Below are 19,043 nucleotides of genomic sequence, written 5' to 3'. Positions count from 1 at the left end.
AAAAGAGAAGCATCAGTCATGGCTTCTCAGCTCATCTTTCAAAGTTAAATCAACAGAAAAAGCAGTCATAATATTTGCACACCTAAATAAAACAATCGAGGATTTTACTTTGGGGCTTAAAACAGCTCAGTTCATTTCCCTAGTCAGGTAGAGACTTCCTATGTGACCTTCGATAAATTGTTTGGGACAAGGTTTTTGAAGGTATGTAAATGGCTGAAGGTACATTTAGATGTGCATTGGGCTATTTGCTACAGATTCTCATAACTAACAGGCACTGAAAATGAGCGCATATCTACCTTTAAAATGATCTTTAAGTGTTTTTCCCAAGGGTAAGTCTGTGGATGTCTAGGGGTTCACAAGCCCATGAATCTGTGCTGTTATAAACAACGAAAATCAGAATTATTTTCACTTTACATTTTGTTGATAAGGTAGTATGGTGCCTGTGAAGGCTTTGAAAACTGAGAGTTCTGACAGTCTACTCCAGGACAGTAGATGCTGCTCCCCTTTGTAATAAGAGAATAATTGTACCTTCACTAGGAGCTGTCAAATAAACACAGGACACATTGTGAGACAGTCATATCATGTCATAATGTAGCCATATTTCAAGCTTGAGTTAAGACAAGGAAAAGAAAACATTCACTTTCTGCATAAAGAATATATGTTTGTTCTGTAACTTGCTCTCCCTATTTCCACAGTTTATCAGAGGAGGGAGAAAGAATGCATCTCAATTCTCATAAAAAGCATAAATTAGGTAGGGGGGGAGTCCTTACACCAAAAATTGATAGCATAAGTAGCAGAAATCGCAAAGCTGAGTGTTGCTCAGTACCTCCTGGAAGTTGCTCAGCACCTCAGAATCAGGGCAGAATTTGTACATTTGTTTCAGGCTTGATCCTGCAATACTAAATTAAATGAGTCATCTCAGCTTATGCAGAATTTCTTTGAAATCAAGAGGACTAATTACACAAAAATCACTCAGGATAGAAGGAGTTGCTGTGAGGCTCTACGTGCTACATGCGCTTTAGACAACTGAAAAAGCTCTTTCCACTGTGGACATCACATATGTATGAATAAGCTAATTGCTGATGGGAAGGCGCTATTGGTGTTTATTAAACATGATGGCTCAGAAGCAACATCTGGCTCAAGGAATCCCTTGATTTGAGGAGCCTGGAAGGGATATCAGGGAAACCACTTTAAACATATTTCTTATAATCCTTCACAAGCATTTGCTATGAGCAACCATCAGAGGTGGGATAATGCAGAAGGCAGTAACTCTGGCAGTTACTATGGTCCAATGCTTAACTGTCACAGAGTCCATCACACGTACGAGAAACTACATCACAGTCGGAAAAGGGCATTCTCAGACTTCTAGGTCATAAGCTTCAACATTTACACTTGTCATTTTTTACCTATACCAGTGTATACCACAGTGGTACCAGTAAGATACGACTACTGAGGATCTTTATGTTGACAAAGTAGATAGATAGTGCAGATATTATGAGATTGCTGTATGCCATTTAACAGTTTAGTTTTGCTATATTTTTTAGTTTTATAGAAATACATTTATTCTTTGTACTAAGAGGCAAAAAACATTTCTGCTTCAAATTATTCAGCTATGGTTAGTCCACTTTAATTATTGCATATAAAAGTGTTTTATTCTTTTCTTCAATCAGACTGGCAGAGATCACTTAGAGCATTCAACTAGAACAGTCTCAGTAAAAACTAATCAAAAGCTCCTGTGAGTTTGAGCATGGGATCTGGTAAACTCAGTAACAAATAAAACATAATTCTAAACATTCATGTTTACAAAAAAAATTACAAAATCTGAACAATAAGTTAATAAAGTGAAATAGTTATCTACTGTTCAGATATAAAAATCCCAGCAACTTAATTTATATATCACTATATCAGACATGACAAAATTGTGAATAATGCTATCCACTGTCATAAGTGGTACTTCAAGATTTCCAACAGAAAACTTAAATTTTAATTTTCTGTTCATATATAGCCAAAAGTAAGAGGCAAAGCCAGCCTAATAGTAATCCAAGGTTCTGTAGGAGAAACATCAACCAGGGTCGCCGTGTCTGAATATGAGTCATTTCAGGAAGCTAAAAAAAGAATAAGACACCAGAATGAGAGCCAGATATATTCATCTCTGGGAAAAAAAGTCTTATGGGAAAACAAGGCAAACTTCATTAAAAAAAACTTTCAAAATACTGAGTTTCTGAATATAGCTATTAATCTGTAGCATGTTCTGTACATTGTAACAACACTGATCTTGACAGTGAAATATTCAAATTAATCAAATTCTACCCTTTTTGGTTCTTTTACTAGTACCAACAAGAATTATAAATGAGATTCCAGAATTTATTAACTTCTCAATAGTTTTTAGTAATTTTATACAGCTGTCTGCAAGGAAATGCTTGTTTAGTAAAATTAGTGATTCCCTTTTGTGGGAATAAACTAGTTTGAGTTTTTTTGTTTCAGTACTATATATAGGGTCAATCCTGCTCTTACTGAAATCACTGGCAACACTCCTATTTACTTGGGCTTTAGTAAACATACAAATAGAAAACAGGATTTTTTGAATATGCTTGAAAAAATTTCGTCCAATATTTTTCTCTGTGAGTTTTCAATCAAGTAAAGGAGCAGCAGCTGTTTATAATCATATTAAAAGCTCCTTAACGTTGACCTTCCACCCTACATGGTCTCTTTTATCAAAGTTTTAAACAAACAGTATGCCTCAACAGAGCCTGTGGAAATGAGGTCTCAGGCTCCGACTCTCTTAGTATTTATGCTTTACGTGTTATAGACACCAGGGGAGACACCAATGACTGCTGATACTTTCACATCAACTTTGGAAATAAATATAGAGCAATGGCCTTGTATCGACCTTTGGTTTTGGTTGGGTTTTTTTTGTCTATTTGTTGTGAACTTCAAAACAAGAGCAAGTGGTCCTGGCACTCTCCCATCATCCCTTCCTGCTCCATTCACAGCCTGTGCTTGAATGAAGCTACTTAATTCCTCTGCTCTTTATAGCCTCTTCACAGGAGCTGTAACAGCATCAGCCACTGGGAGACAGTGGAGTGGTGCTGACCACGGAGGCTAACAGGGTATGTTTACACCTATTTGCTATGCTTGTCCTTCCCTCTGTCAGAGGGGGGGTCTCTGGGTCTGCTTCTCCTGCACTCTTCTTTCTCTGGAAGTTGGCATGGGCCCAAAACAAAACTATAGTGAAAAATCTGCCTCCACTTTAAAGATTTGCATAAAAATAACAGGTAAACCCAAACATCCTGGGTCTCTGTAACAACTAGGCAGTGGTTTCAATTACGTACAAATCCGCATCTTAGAAACTCATGTAGTTATATTTAATTTGTATTTAAGGATCATCAGCAACTTTTAATTTAAAGCAAATGTAAACACCTCAAAGTTCTGACATAAATCAAAATCGGAACTGACAGCTTGTATGTGTTTGGAGCATGTGTTTTTTGTTGTGTATCTAAGTAAAACCTGTTAATTAAGACCTAGGCTTGAATTCAGGGTTCCAGCCTAGACCTTTGGCCTTTCTTATTTATCCTTATAATCAGTCTATTTTGTCCTCTTCACCAATGCCTGGGTGAACAAGTTCTCTAAATAGGAACCTTTTTCCCTTCCCACTGCAAAAACTAGTTTTTCCTCTTATTGCTGTCAGTGCCAATTTATGAGTTACACACATCCACAGTAGGTTCCTAAGAAAGTTTTAAAAAAGGAATTCTGAGCAGGTAGTATCCTTCCTATGTCCAATGCAGATCTCTCCTCCCTCCACCTAACCTATGTGAATGTTATCAAGTGCACAGACCATTTCTATAGCCTTACCTAATGTGACATCCCTGCTTATGTCTGAAAATAAAGGCTGATTGCTGACACAGTATCAGCTATGGTTCCCCGACTCTCTCTGAACACAAATGTGTGCGGTACAGCAGAGAAAAGCTTATTGTTTAGAAAGCATAAGCCTATTCAACTGGCAGATGCAAACCACTTCACAAATTAAGGGAAGATAGGACCGTATCCAAGCTGTTGGATGCCATCACACTTACTAATTCTTGAAGTCTGTTGGAGGCAAAAGAGTTACTGTTTATCAAGGGACTACTCTATTCCCACTCCAGCTCATGTTATCATCAGCATACAGAAGATATGAAGAATTAGGAAGCAGCATGCTGAAAGAAGGCATGAGGGTCTCTCAACCATGTGCTGGCTAAACAAGAGTTCTACCAAGCTGGGGCATATATGACATCACTGCTGTGCTGTAACGGCCTGATAAGTCACTTTAAAAATACTCCTTTAACTCCAAAATCAAAAATATTTTTAAGGTTAGTCAGAGAAAATGTCAGTTAGTTGCCTCAGGGCGTGGTCAGTTAGCTCCTGCTTCTTGACATCTTTATTGTCTTTCTTCCTTCTGTCTCCCTCCTTTCAAATTAGACAGTAAGTCTTTCTGGTCAGGAACCATATAAACCAATATGATCTGTACAATCACTCAGAAATTACATCCCAGTGCTTGGGGTTTAATACAATGCATGTGATTTCATAAACATTTATCCATAATGATTACTTCATAGATACTCATTTAAGAGGTTGATACAAGATTTTCAGGTTTGTTTCGCAAGAGGAAAAGGGGACATATTTTGTCAAAGAAACAATTCATTAGGAGTTAGTTATTCTGTTCCATTCCATATATTGGTGTCTCAAGTTTCAATTCAGGTTAAAGGTATGTTAAAGAAAAGGTGTGTTAATTAAAAGGTCTTTGGAAATAGTGCAAAGTTATGATTATACTTATGACGTCTAAACAGATATCAAGGACAAAAAATCTCACTATACTACTCATAAGAAGCTGTTTTTCAGGGGATTTAATTTTGGTTAAACAAAAACTAAACCCACAATATTACAGGTGTTTATTCACATGCATATCTTGAAGCAACAAACAATTTACGTTGCAATATTACACCTCTGCATACACATTTGCAAGACAAAATACTCCTCCCTTCCACCTTCCCCAATTACTGGGAAGATGAAGTTTTGCAGAATTCCTTGGTGAAAAATGATGAAAGATTTAAATAAGTTTATCTTTTGTCCTTTTCCTCAAATGTCTAAAATGATTAGTCTACCCTGCTTGTTAGTGGAGCTAGAATGCCATTTGTAGAAATGAATAATCTTTAATTAGCCACAGAAGTAGTTCTGTGTAACCTTGACTGCGGCGGCAGTCTCGCAGTGCTGTCCTGTCAATGAACCTCCACCTCACACCTCTCAGCGTTCCTCAGTGGAGAAACCAGAGAGGCTGTTCAGTTTTATTTACCTGCTGCTCTCTTACTTAACTGCTCCTCTGACAAGCACATGAATATGTGAAAGCCCATAAAACAAATACTGAAAATTCTAGTTAAGCTTTGTAAATCATTAAGTATTTGTACACCATTGGCAGGAACACTGATGACTGCTGTTTGTAGATGAGAAAGCAGCAGAGAATAGATGTTATTTCTGTGCAGAAAGTTGAAAAATACATAAAGCATGGCTGATTTTCTTTTGAGAGGTACTATACAAACATATGAAACTCTTCAGATCTATAGATTCCTGCAGTGCTACAGGAATATATTTTTAAATAAAATAATCCCCGTGATATTCAACACTTGCACTTCAGATGAACATAGGTGAGCAACCCAATGGCAGTTCTTTTGACAAAATGCAGAGAAAGGCAATAGGATTGGAATCTTATTAATAGAAGGGAGGTGAGAGAAATAAGATCCTTCCCTCTCTCTCCCTTCTTTCTCCTTTTCACATCAAGAACAAGATTATGGTGACAAGCTGAGGACAAGGGAAAACATGTCCCTGTCTCTGCCTGGAATTATGTCATCCATTGGGATTTACAGCTGGCACATTGCTTTGAAGACTCAGGGAAAAACATGGTGTTGTTCTAGGAGCTTGTGGATCCCTGATGGATGGCAATCCTACACTGAAGGAAAAATATGCCTAAATCATTCCTAGCCACATTAATAAAACCATGTCTATTGAGTAGGTAGGCAGCCTCACTTCCAAATTTCTCTGTGTCAGAACAAGATGCAACTTGGTACACAGTGTTCTTGTCTGTTATTTACCACCTCAGCCAGGACTGTTGACACACCCACAATCCTCAGGCAGTTCCCTCATAAGCTCTTAGAAGCACTTTATATTCACTTTACTTTTGTTACAGTAGCAAAAATAGACTAAAATACACCCAAGTTCTAAGGTCAATTATTACAAGTAGATTTTTATATAGGTTATAATAGTGGCATGGCATATCAGATTTAAGGTATTATGCTTGAACCTGGTAAATGATATCTCAGGCATGAGGTGGGGGGTGGTACTGAACACAACAGCGAGACAGACAGGCTTGGGAAAAACACAGTAATAATTTGTGAAGAGACAGACCTCTTTTTTCCCCCCTCTTGATCTAACCACTCAAAATATTCCATCTTTGTTCAGAAGCTTGCAAGCAACTTTACAGTAACACATGTTGGTTGAAGAGCCATGTGACAAAGCTAGCAAGGTAATTAAGTTCTGCATTGTTACAAGTGTAACAGTTAGCCATCTCTTCAATAAATTATGTGGCCTGAGGCATCTTGCATGAGTTATGATTCCACCACATTCTTCCACAGTCCTTAGACCTTCCTCCTACCGTATATCTTCACACTTTATTTTTCTATAGTCAGATCATTGCTATGGAACTGGGAGTGTGAAAAATGTCAGGCAAATACAAAAAAAGTTGAGGCAATCTGATGGGTTTTTAATTGCTTAGGAGCTCATCCAAACCTCTCTGAGATAGAAAGGCTGGCCAGAAAGAGCACAGGATAAGCATCTTGCATTTTAGTTCAGAAACAGCAAATTCATGTTGAAACAATGGATGAAAAATATATAAAGAAAAGGGCAGGAAAAAGAAAAAAGTAACCAACTTCTTCAAGATTTTAAAAACCCCTGCAGGTTCAAATGTTTTTTTATGTTGTACTAAGTAACTCTATCAGGCCTAAAAAAGATATTGTTTACCTCTCCCCCTTTAAAAGTCCTTTATGCCTTTCTCATATATTACCTTCTTAATGGCCTTTATTTCACCTTTGTATTGCTAATTACACCTGGCATGAGGGTGACACGAAACAAAAACAGACTATAGTTCTAAGCACTGTCCACACACAGGGAAGACAACATGCTCTTCCCAAGAAGCCTATGAACTGTTTTTCCTTCCAAGTTCGTTCACCTGCATTTGTTTGACATTCATCTGTGATGTGGCTGTGTTAAAAGGAAAATATAACAATAGACTGAAGTTCTCACCATTTCTGCTAAAGATAAATACAAGAACATTCCAGCTGTAACAGTAAAAATCCAGTTTTGAATGCATGGGTCAGTTGATACAGAAAGGCCAATATAAAGTCCTAAGAATGCTGTTAGTGCACTTATAAAATTCATCAAAATTGCAATCTTCGTGGGGAGTCCTGTACTTAGCAGCACAGCAAAATCTCCTGCATAGAGAAAAAGACAGAAAACTTATTACTTAGCTGATAAATATATTTGTAAGACTCTCGGTAATAACACATGAAAGAAAATAATTAAGATATGCACAAAGACAGTGAATGATGGTGGACTGTCCTTAGATTTCTGTAGAATTAGTTATAAACCCATCACCTGTGAAAAAAAACAAAAACAAAAAGCCCATATTGACTTGTATTTGTTTAGCTGTTCCTAAAGATAGCATACAGTATACAGGAGTGGCCTTCTGTTAGTTCTCGATGTTCTGTGACATTTCCAACTTGGATACACGCAAAAGTGAAGTCACATGCTTTCCCACAGTTTCTAAATCTTTCTCAACTGGGAACTTGCCAGTTCAAACCATGTGAGTATATTTGCAGCATGGTCTTTGAGTGTTTTACAGGTGCTGCAAGTCAGAAAAACCTATGCCAGTCTGATTCCAGTTTGAGTTTAATTCCACAGATTTCAGACCTAATTAACTTCAGTAAATTGTACATCAGAATCCCATCACAGATTTTTCTTCTAAAATAAACACTTTCACAACAGGTCCAAAGTAAAAGATTTTAAAAATTCTTCTCTGTGAGCACAGAAATGCCACTTTGACACTGGGGCACTACTTCCCTAGAATTAACAAGGTCTGTCTTTGGAGTTAACGGTTCAGTATTTTAGTAATTTCTTTGCTATACAAACAAGAGTTACCAGTTTCACAGCAATTCCCCATCCCACCTTTTTGTTTAGGGAAGTTTTCTACAGCACATGAAATCTTCAGTCATTTAAGAACAGAAATGAGAATCTGCAGTTCTCATCTCAAACTTGCCAACTTATATATGTTCATCAGCACAATGTCAGGAACAACTTAGACCACACTGAAAGATTTACCACAAGGAGATAATTGAGGGCAATGTTCAATAGAATGATATTCCTGTCCTGTCCACTAGTAAAATGGGTCATATATCTTCTTTTATTATCTTGTTATTCTTGATCAGCAGCAGGAATGAGGGTGGCATGAGGAATACATTGTTAAATGGCTCTGCTGCATATTAAAACTCTTGGATAGCCCGTTGTGTCAGGCATGCCCATTGTGCACACATGGCTCCTGCTCACAGCTTACTATTTTTTTGTGTCTGTACACATGAGAATAACTCGTGACCTGACAGTATTTATATCTGGAGAAAGTGAGATGGGATGGCATCCAATAATGAGGGCAGAAGCCTCCTCTCCTTTTTGTGAAGGGGAAAGAGAAGAAAACAGCCTCTTTATATATCCATCTCACACATTAATGTTATAGTTCATGATGCTATAAGCAAGAAGAATTTCCACTAATGCCATACAGGAAAGAATTCTTTGGGAAACCTGGAACTACAAAGCCAATCAGGAAAAATACACACATATATATTTCTTACCCATTTCATGAGGAATTTCATGGCATAAAATAGCAATAGTCGTTGTCACACCTGTTTCTGTTGAGGATGAGAATGCTGCTCCTATTACCAAGCCATCAGCAAAATTGTGAAGACTGTCACCCACCAGAACCATTATTGCTAACAAGCTAATTTTCTTACCTAGGAAAAAACAAACAAACAAGCAAATAACAAAAAAGCCTGGAAGTTTTAACAAAACCAGATGCTGTTATTTTTGCTATGTTACAAATTATTTGGGTTTTTTCACATACACCATTATGAAAAGTCATAATAATCAGAGGACAACAGTGTTTATCTGTTTTGTTCTTGTTATTATACTTCTTTCAATACACTTGAAATGAAAAAGTACGTTGTAGAATAAATCAGAGATGGAAATACCAGGAAGTAGCTTCTTTATTTTTACTGGGTCAACTACTAGACAAAATCTTAGACTTCAGTTTGACTCCAGACTCATGATGTGTCCTAAAGGTTTCCATTAATCTTTCCTTGGTCACTGAAATTCACACAAGTTTTCTTGCATTCTAAATGTTTTTTTTTCCTTAAAAGGTGGGAGTTTTTCATGGAATTGCACAGCTATAATGAAGATGAATACTTGGTCTCATGCAGCTGATCACTGTAATACTGTAAAGCATGTTGCTACTGAGTAATATTTTCAGTGTCTGTTTTTTATGAGATTGCATTACAGTGAAAGACAGAGATGAAAGGCAACAAGCCCCAGAATATCATTATTAGTACAGCATTACAGCATGCTCATTTCCAACTTTTGTTCCAATCAATTAATGGCTGTTATGCTCATAGTACCCCTGTCTGCAGCATCACTCATGGATGCAGATGGCTATTTTTCTTTCCCATATTGTTCTGTGACCTTGCTTTAGTATGGAACAGTACATTGAATGTTCATGATCAGGCCTCTGACATGAGAGGAAAGGTGCTACTAGTTATAAAAGTACTGAAATCAAGCTAGGGAACTAGGGCCAGTCTCTCCATCCAGCCTGTAACCCAGACAGCCATGCAGCATGCTGAATGGATTCATGGAGAGGGATTTTAATTCTTCATAGATACATAGGCTCAATGTCTAGGCTTAGCAATATATAATTGGCTCCCCTATGCTGTACTTTGTTCCATCCATTTTATCCACAATCTTACAAACAGGACATTCTAATGCCTTTCAGGAAATTCATCCATCTTCCCTCTACACAATATGGACAGAACACTTTGCAAAGGGTTGCTTTTATCCTGAAGAAGCAGGGTCATGATTTGGGCCCTAAACATCAGGTATTTTCCTGACTTTTTTGGCCCCACATAGACATAATATGACGTCTAAGGAGCTAACATGGAGCTGCACAGAACTGTCTGAATATAGTTATTACAAGGTTTCACTTCAGTAATGTTTTTCCAGAGATGACCATTTTATAGTGATGGGGGAGATGTTTTTCTTAGAGAAACTGGCTAGAACTGCAGTCTTCAGACTATTATAAAAAAACACACAGCACATAAAAGCCTAACAACTGTATTCAGAAAATCCTCCCTAGTTGCCTGGGAGCTCTGCGGGTTCAGAAAAATTGGCAGGCTTGTTAGATTTTCCTGCCAGCTTACAGAGCCAGACGTGGATGTCCCCAGTTTGCACAGTTCTTTCTAAACACTATGGGCAGTTTATAATCAATAGTGCAGAGCATGAATTACATAGAAATAATAGATTGCTGCATTACATTAAGTTTGTGATTTGTAATAAGCACTGGTGAGGACGAAATCATGGCCTGCCCTGAGATACTATTAGTCTGTTTTATTCAAGTATCTGATTGTTGAAAAAGATATACCATGGTTACTGGAACTCACTCCAGCGTGCTGTCTATAACAGGGATCAGGTTAACATTATGGAGCAATTGCAAATGTAAGCTTTGTGAACTTATTTGACTGAAAGCTAAGAAGATGCATATATAAACAAATCTGAATCTTTATCTTAATTTATTTTCAGCCTATTTTAAAGCAACTTTGTTACTAGCAACTATCTCACTGCATTATATTGCTGCAATAGTAACTATTAACTTATTACCCTACCTTTCTACAAAGCCTCTTCTTAAACAATCCTACATTTGCTTTTGATAATTTTCTCTGCTTAAATAGGGGATTCTACACCATAATTTTCATAAAGTTAATGGGTGCAGGACTCTGATCATAGATTACACTTTTTAAGCTTTGAATAAGAGTTTAAAGCAAACATTTATCCATAAATAGAACTTTTCCCCAATGTTTTCATTACTCATACAGCAAAAATATTTCTAGTTAATGTAAAGTCTCACTGAGTATACCAAATATAAAATGCTACTGTTTGATCTGTTCAGATATTGATAGAATAAGTGTGGATAAATGAGGAGAAGACCTGTGAGACATCTTTTTATTCCAGTAGCTTCTTGCTTTCTGAGTTACTCATTGGCTATCTATCTAAGGTGACTGACTCCTCTCGCAGACCTACTTGACATGCATTTACAGTGAAGTGTGGCATTTCTGGAGATGTCAGGCTTCTGTCTTAGAGCTGCAGATTCCATTCCATTTTGGGAAAAAAAACACCTAGAAGTTTAGCCCAGCATCAAGGTACCCAGGTATGTTTATGCATCTAGCTATTCATAAGAACTCTAACAACAGAAACTTTTGAAAATATGTATTCTCAAAAACACCCTAAAACAAAACAACCCCCCTTCCCTACTATGGCTTCCCTTACTGATTTCTAATATAGAGGTAAAACTGAGGTATGAGGAAAAAATGGAACCAAACAAAGAACATTACTGAGAAACTCTCCCAAATTTAGTTCTACACCAAATTTAGTTATTTGTAACAAATAACATTGACATCACTAGAAATTTGTTTGTGCTTAGCAGGTAGCGATGATTGAACAGAATGGAAACACCTAGAGATGGACTAGATAGTCACACTGAAACTGGCACTGGATTGTGTACTGCTGGATGCGTGAGACTGAAGAAATGGAAATCCAGATTTCAAATGCCTCAGAAATGGAAATTAAGTCCACAAGAACAGAGAAGAATATTAAAAACCTAGAAGAAGATAATGACATTGTTAAATGAATCAAACTGATGACCTGAGATCTGAGATCACAAAATAAAGGGGAGTTGATGATAGTAAATAAACAGATTTCAATTCAAATGTTATTCTCTCAGTTGAATAACTACAACTCTACTAAATTCACAAAGGTCACACAAGTACAGTCAAAGGCAGAGTTTGGTTTATGCTCTATGTTCCCATTTTTTGGAGTAAGCAGCAACAAAACAGAGAAGATAGGAGTTACTCTGAAGCTCTCTGAAGAAAACAGATTATTATCCTAAAACTGAAAGCCCATAATTCCATACATGTAATAAATCATTACTGATTTACAGAGGTTATTGCTTTACTACGTAAGAGCAGAAGGAAGCAGAATTATATTAGTATAGTGAGCCAACAAAACAACCATTTCACTACCTCCAGAAATAAAAGCCCAAGCAAAGTTTACAATTATAAAAATCTGTTTTGTGTTAAATTTTGAATATTTCCCTTTAAGCAAAGGCTTTAGAAAAATGGTTTGCAACAGTGAGTAAACAAACACTAAACATGGACAGTATAAGATTAATGAACTTCACAATTACAGGGTTGGCAGCTGAAAAGGTCTTTAAGCAGAGATTAAATTATGTAGCCAAGCACCATCAGATGTGGTGATGTAGCACATAGCAAACGCAGAGCCAAGCCAGCTTCACACTTTCAATTCCATCTTAGGTCTGAAGGCTTTTCCTGTTACTTGTCTAGTCTTTTTATTGATACTAACTTTTTTTGCTGATTGCCTTACTCTCTGGAGGAACTTCAGCAGGCTCAGAATCTTCTGGGCTTCTCTAGTTAAAAGCAAAGATAATAGATCAGTGTTAAAGGGCTCTTCCAGCTGTTGCTATAAATACAGGAAAATAAGTTCAAGCTTTTTGAATTAAAGATAATCGCTGTTATTTGCATAGATATCATTAGAATCATATATTGAGCACTGGCAGTGTGATTGGTACTGCAGAAACACAAAAAAAGAAATCTCCCTTGCGCAGAAAAGGTTACAGTCTAATTCAGGTAGGAAGAAAGACATTCATAAGCACTGTTATAACCCAAGAACATAATGTTTCTGCTTGAATACACAAAAAGCTGAGCCAAATGCAGAACTAAAAAGAACATGATAATTCAAATTGTATCTTTTGATTTTGCTATGACCGGATGATTGTAGTTTCCTGCTGGATAGGGTGTCTGTAGGATTTCCAAGGAAAAATGGGTAGACACCAGAGTCTCTTTGGAGTTCATGTTCTTCACAGTTACTCTGTGAAAACACAAGACTAAAAAAGATGGTCATAGGTAGGTTTCACAGCCTTTCAAAATATAGGGTTTTTTTCTTCAGGGTGGTACAGGCTCCATCCAGTGCCTTGCCCCTTGGCCTTTAGTTAGGGCTTTGTCTTGGCATCAGGCATCACTGGCTGGGCATAGCAGCACATGAGTACACTCCACTGCAATGAGTGAAATTTACCCTTATTTCAACTGAAGAAAGAGACAGTATCTTTGTCCTTATCCTAGAGAGTTAATTTGATGTGTCAGCCCTAATGTTTAATTAACAGAAGCTGCAACTGTGGAAAGAGAAGGGAGAATATGAGGAATCTCTCTCTCCCCCTACCTCTCTGGGGCTTTTCTTTCTGACTAGAGAAATTATTAGAAATTCGTGCAAGGGTGAGATAAGCCAAAAAACCTTGTTTCTTTGAAACTAGAAAAACTGAATTTATAATGACTATCTTTTCTTTTTTCAGCCCCAAAAGCGTATCAAAGGTATTATGGCAGCCAGTGAAGAGTCAACAGCAGCACAAAAGAGTGCTTTGTCAGGGACAGCAGCCACCACTCCAAAAACTATAGCAGAGATGTGTACTGGCTGCAAAACAGGATATGTTTCTTGGCTGGTATTAGCTTGGTTGTGATGTGGGATATGTGCTGTAGAAGCATGAGGAGGGAAGGGAAAGGGTTTGGTTTTGAATTCTACATTTTAAAGGAAAAATAAAAGCCTTTAATTCCCATGATTGCAGCCAATCATATGAATTCCAGTAATTGTTCCACTTCTCTTATAATATTTATTCACATGCCACTCCTTTGAACTCTGAGTCAAAACTGCAAGACTAATCAGTGACCTGAAGGATTTATAAGCTTTTCTTAGTCAACCAGTGTTTGTCTTACTATTACTCACATGATTCTGAAAAATTGGCTGCTCTTGTACAAACTAGCTAAGCCAGGCTAGTTCATGTGTTCTATACGTAACTTTAGGGGGATCTTGCAGCTGTGAGGAATGACAGGGTCGTTCATTATCATAAACAGGAAGCTATGACGTGGCTCACAAATTAGTAAACATTCTTCATCTGTCTGTTTGCTCTGCATTTAATTGAGAGTTTCCCAAGTGTGTTTGAGAGATTAGCAGTGGCTCATGAGGCTCTTACCCATCACAACTGCTTTAGTAAAATGGAGTTCGCATTACAGAAGATCTCTGGAGATTCTGATTTAAATAACCAGGAACCTATGTATCTAGATACTACATATAAACTGAAGAGATTTGTTGGAAAAAGAGAAAACAGGTTAAAAGGTATGAGTCAATTTAGTTTGCAAAGATATATCTGTCTGGATACCCTCCACAGACCAACAGAAAATGATGTAACTTCTTATAGGTAAGCACCATTCCCAGATATCCAGCTTGTTTATGTTACTCTTCAAATCTGTAGAAAAATACCCAAGAACAGTCCAAGATTTCATCTGTTCACTAATTATGCACTTAACTCTCACTGCAGAACATCCTGAAGTTTTTCCCATGGGACAGTCTACCCTCATATAGGATAAATTTTTAAAAAGAAGGGAGGAGGAAAATCTTCAAGAATTTTATCAACAAAAGGTGGTACAGGAAGTATACTGTTATACCAATCTGATACACACTTAAGAAAAGTTATTGTAAAAATCTGTTTTTGAAATCTCTGTAAAAGCTCATTATAAACTTAAAAATACAGAGATTCCTGACAATCATGTCATGTAATAAAGGACAAATCAATAAAGATTGAAAAATAATACTGATTTATTACATTAATTTGGTTCATTTTTTTGAGGAACAGAGAAAGAAGGATATAAAATCAGGGAAGTACATCATATTGGTAACCTACCAACTGTATGGTTGAAGTAGATTTGCCTCTGCCTGAATGTTCATTTAATTCAGATTCCACTGGAAGATCATGGGAATGTCCCCAGTGCCCATTAACTAAAGAAAGGCCCTGCTGAATGAAGATGCTTTGCAATTAGTTCTGAAACCCAATGAACACAGGTGCAGTCTTTCTCAGCCTTTTGTGAAAGTTTAGCATTTGTAAGAATTATTTTTTTCAGAACAAAGCCTATTGAAAAAGATTGTTGGCTGGCATCAACATTTCCTAATGCTTATTTGGTTAAAAAAAAACCCTGAAAAGTGAAACAGATAAATCATATTTTAAAACTGAAGATTAAAATTTGAAGCTGAAATTGATATAAAAATTAACTTTGAGAATTCATGTAGTTCTCAGTAGAACAAGTTTAAAAATTTGTGGGATGATGATAAAGCCCTTTTCTCCAAATAAGTAACAAAAAGGACTACTTTTTACCAAACAAACAAAACATCACCATCATCAAAACATTCTCATTCTATTAATCTCACATAATATTCTTATGGCTGACTCAAAGATAGTGGGAATAAGGACTCTTTGCTACATATCTAAATCAGGCTAGTCATTAAACATTCTCTGTAAAACAGAACAAGCAAAGGCTTAGCCTTCTAAAGTGACATTAAGATAGCCTCCCATGCTGAGAAACTTAATGAGCCATCACACTTTGTGTTACATTATATCCTTGTGCATAATCATATTTTCAGGCAACAGCCACACTGAAATAAAGTAATAGAGTTACTGTAAGTATGGCAGTGAGCAAAGAGATATTATTAATACAAGATTGGGTTCTACTGACTGCAACATACATATTAGATTTTCAAATCTATTGGGATAGGGGTCAAAAACAATTTGGAAATTTTAAGATATTGTTCTTGATAATATCATGTGTTTACATCTATGTCTTCCTCCTCTTCAAACAGAGCCTAGAGTAAACAACTGCCATTGCTATTTCATATGGATACCTACTCTTCACCTGCTCCAGTGCTAGTCATGAAAGTATGCTTACGGAACACATTCAATTAACTGTTCCCTTCTTGAGTTATAAATATATGGAACACATTCATGAAGCATACAAAATCCACAGAGGAAAGCAAAATAGAAATTGAAGGTCAGTCTGGTAGGAGCACTTTGGAAAGCAATTTTTAATGCTTCATTTAATTCATACAAATGATAATCATTTTCTCCAATCATTTTAATGTTTTGTGCACTGTAAAATCTCAAAATAAAAGAGATGTTTTAAAGGATAAATTGTACAAAGCTTTACCTGGTCACGTGGTGTTACCAAAAGAAAGAAACACTTTTCTATCAGAAAAAATCCATGAATTCCTCCAATTATTCCCAAAAGTTTCCAAATATATTCCTTCCCCTCATAGAAATGTTCTACCTCTTGTGCTTCATGTTTATGTAAACCAAGAGTCTAAAAGAAAGAGATAAAGTAAAAAAATTTAAAATGTCAATTTTTTAATTTTTGCTACAGTAATCCATAATGTGTTAATTCAATTTATTCTCAAAATTTTCTTCTGCTGTCTCTTTCAAATTTAAATTGTGTTTCAAGCTAATCAGCTGAATAGTAGATGGATAAAATGAATTATTACGAGCCTCTGCTACACTTCATCATCTCTCAATGGTGAAAATAACTATTTTTAGAGACAGTTTTATGAAATTGCCCTTTACATATATATATTATATTTGGTGTATATTTTGTTTGGAGTATATTTGTCCTTAAAGTCTAAAAAGTTACTTTCATCATCTTCAGATGTAAACTTCACATTGAAAATAATCCATAAAGGTTTCTGCTGGTGGGTGTGCTTCCATTTTTTCCCCAGCTGCAGAGGATGGTAGCCCTTCTTTGCTCTGAAAGTGGGCACTTTAAAGGCTGCTGGATACATCACTTAAAACTGGTGAGGGAGAATACTTTCACATTCAAAAGGCGTTTCTAAAGAAACGCATTTGTCTGACAATCACTGAGAACTGCCTTCCTTAAACCACTCTCCCAGTTCTTCTTCCAGAGGTGATGTATTCAGTACAAAGAACATTTTGACCAGAATCTCAAGTGAAGGTGTGAAGCCCTGATTCAATGACCAGCTGAAGTCTACTAATAACAGTTATGTAATATCAGAGGAGACTCAATCAAAAATAAATGAAATGGAAAATTTGGTTCTGTTTTACATGCCACCTGTGCTTAAAATTTATTTTATTAATTTAGGAAAAAATCATAGAACTCATTTTCTTACAGTTCTAGGCAGCAGGATTAATTAGGCTGATAGCCCCTGGTTCTCTGGAACAATGTGTGGAGGGGACTGTGGATGCCTCATACAACCTTTGAACAATTTCTCCTAAAAAGCATAACAGAATCTGCCTCATGAAAGAGTTTAATGCATATCTAGAAACCTGGCTTGCACAGGACTTGTGGGTTTTCTGAAAAGTTTTTGTGAAGATAGGAACCTTATTTTCTCTGGATTCATCATTCATTGATTTCTGCTTCTTACTACTTGGAATCTCTCTCTGAACTACAAAGTGCAAATGTAATTGGAATGCTGGCTAGTCAGTTCACAGATTTCATGGAAAGCTTTATTTTTAAGCAGATGAGCATTAGCCAGGTTTAAATGAAACTTTGTGTGTGTGTGTGTGCATGTGCATGCATGTGCGTATGTGTCAATATTTTAAAAACAAAGGTGTGCATTACCTACCTGAGGAATAAGATGTAGCAATGCATCTCCAGAAAGGGTCCCAACAGCCAAACCGACAAACAGCTGTAAAATGAGTGTATAGATTTCTTGACAGGAGTTAAATAAAATGAGGGTTGTACCAAACATAGATCCAATAGTAATAAGTAAAACAGCAACAGTGCTATAACCATATTCTGTAGGGAAAAACAAATGAAACAAAACAAGGGCACCTTTAATCATTCAATATTTGTATTTGTGTTTGAGTATTTGTTTTGTATTTGTATTTCTATTTGCTTTTGAGGCTATGTTTTGCTACTGCTGTGTACAAGCACACAGAGGAGAAGTGATTCATTGTGCCACATAGATTTTTCTAGTCATGTGTGATATAGATGACAGAATTGGAAGCCTAAAAACATTCATTTTTTTCAGGCTTTACAGGTAATACAGTCTAATGTTTCCGAATTTCAGACCTTAAAGAGCTAAATAGACTGTGACTGTGCAGATTAGAGATACGCAGAGAAGCACAGTGAATGCTGGTCTGCATTTGTTTCCTCTCTTAACAGATTTATGCTTGTTATTCTATATCCTCACATGCCACACCTGTGTATCTTTACAGACAACATTATTAACCAAATCATATTTAGTAAACAAACCAACGTCTAAAACCTCAGATGAATGTAGGCATCTAATTTAGATTTTAAGCATAAACTTTTTGGTCCAAATTATGTTTACAAATGTGCTGTGGACATAGACTTCTCTAGTTACTACATCAGGACCACCAACCTATTTTTCCCAGGTTACTGGGATTTTTGGAAGGTTGCTCTTATAATTCTTCAGAGTTACATGCTGCTCACATTTCCAACCTTTTGCACAACATGAATCCTGATTAATCTGCATGAAAGTCTTATGATGGAGGTAAAACACTGATGAGAAACAGACATAAAGGAACTAATGCCAGAATATTTGAAAGTGTCACTTAATGTTTCACACTTTAATAGCATTGCAAGTGTTCAGCACCTCATAAAATCAGACAGTAAATTTCACAGACTGCACATCCAAATACAAGGGTATAGTAGATATTTATGGAAGGTCAGGCCTTGGTGACTTAGCCAAACCAGCACAGTCTGTCAGTAAAATAGAACTGAGAATAAAATTAATGAGCCTATGCTCAGGTCACTAGGTCACACATAGGTCAAACATGAAGT

General features: G+C 36.6%; 1 protein-coding gene across 1 annotated transcript in view; it reads right to left on the bottom strand.

The window, feature by feature from the left end:
• Window positions 1–1,502: 1,502 nt before the first annotated feature.
• The window catches only part of SLC39A12 (solute carrier family 39 (zinc transporter), member 12), a 34,935-nt gene continuing 17,394 nt past the window's right edge, over window positions 1,503–19,043 (bottom strand). The window contains exons 7-12 of the mRNA XM_010578389.1: window positions 17,860–18,032; window positions 16,434–16,586; window positions 12,754–12,817; window positions 8,925–9,083; window positions 7,327–7,514; window positions 1,503–2,105 (exon numbers count right to left, since the gene is read on the bottom strand). Coding sequence (XP_010576691.1) covers window positions 1,977–2,105; window positions 7,327–7,514; window positions 8,925–9,083; window positions 12,754–12,817; window positions 16,434–16,586; window positions 17,860–18,032 — 866 coding nt within the window. The 3' untranslated portion in view covers window positions 1,503–1,976. The remainder of the gene's footprint in view (window positions 2,106–7,326; window positions 7,515–8,924; window positions 9,084–12,753; window positions 12,818–16,433; window positions 16,587–17,859; window positions 18,033–19,043) is intronic.

Source organism: Haliaeetus leucocephalus, unplaced genomic scaffold, assembly GCF_000737465.1.
Source record: "Haliaeetus leucocephalus isolate CR32 unplaced genomic scaffold, Haliaeetus_leucocephalus-4.0 Scaffold0, whole genome shotgun sequence".
In the NCBI taxonomy this organism is placed as follows: domain Eukaryota; kingdom Metazoa; phylum Chordata; class Aves; order Accipitriformes; family Accipitridae; genus Haliaeetus; species Haliaeetus leucocephalus.
Note: the sequence above shows the minus strand (reverse complement) of the source record. Positions and strands in the feature narration are given on the sequence as shown.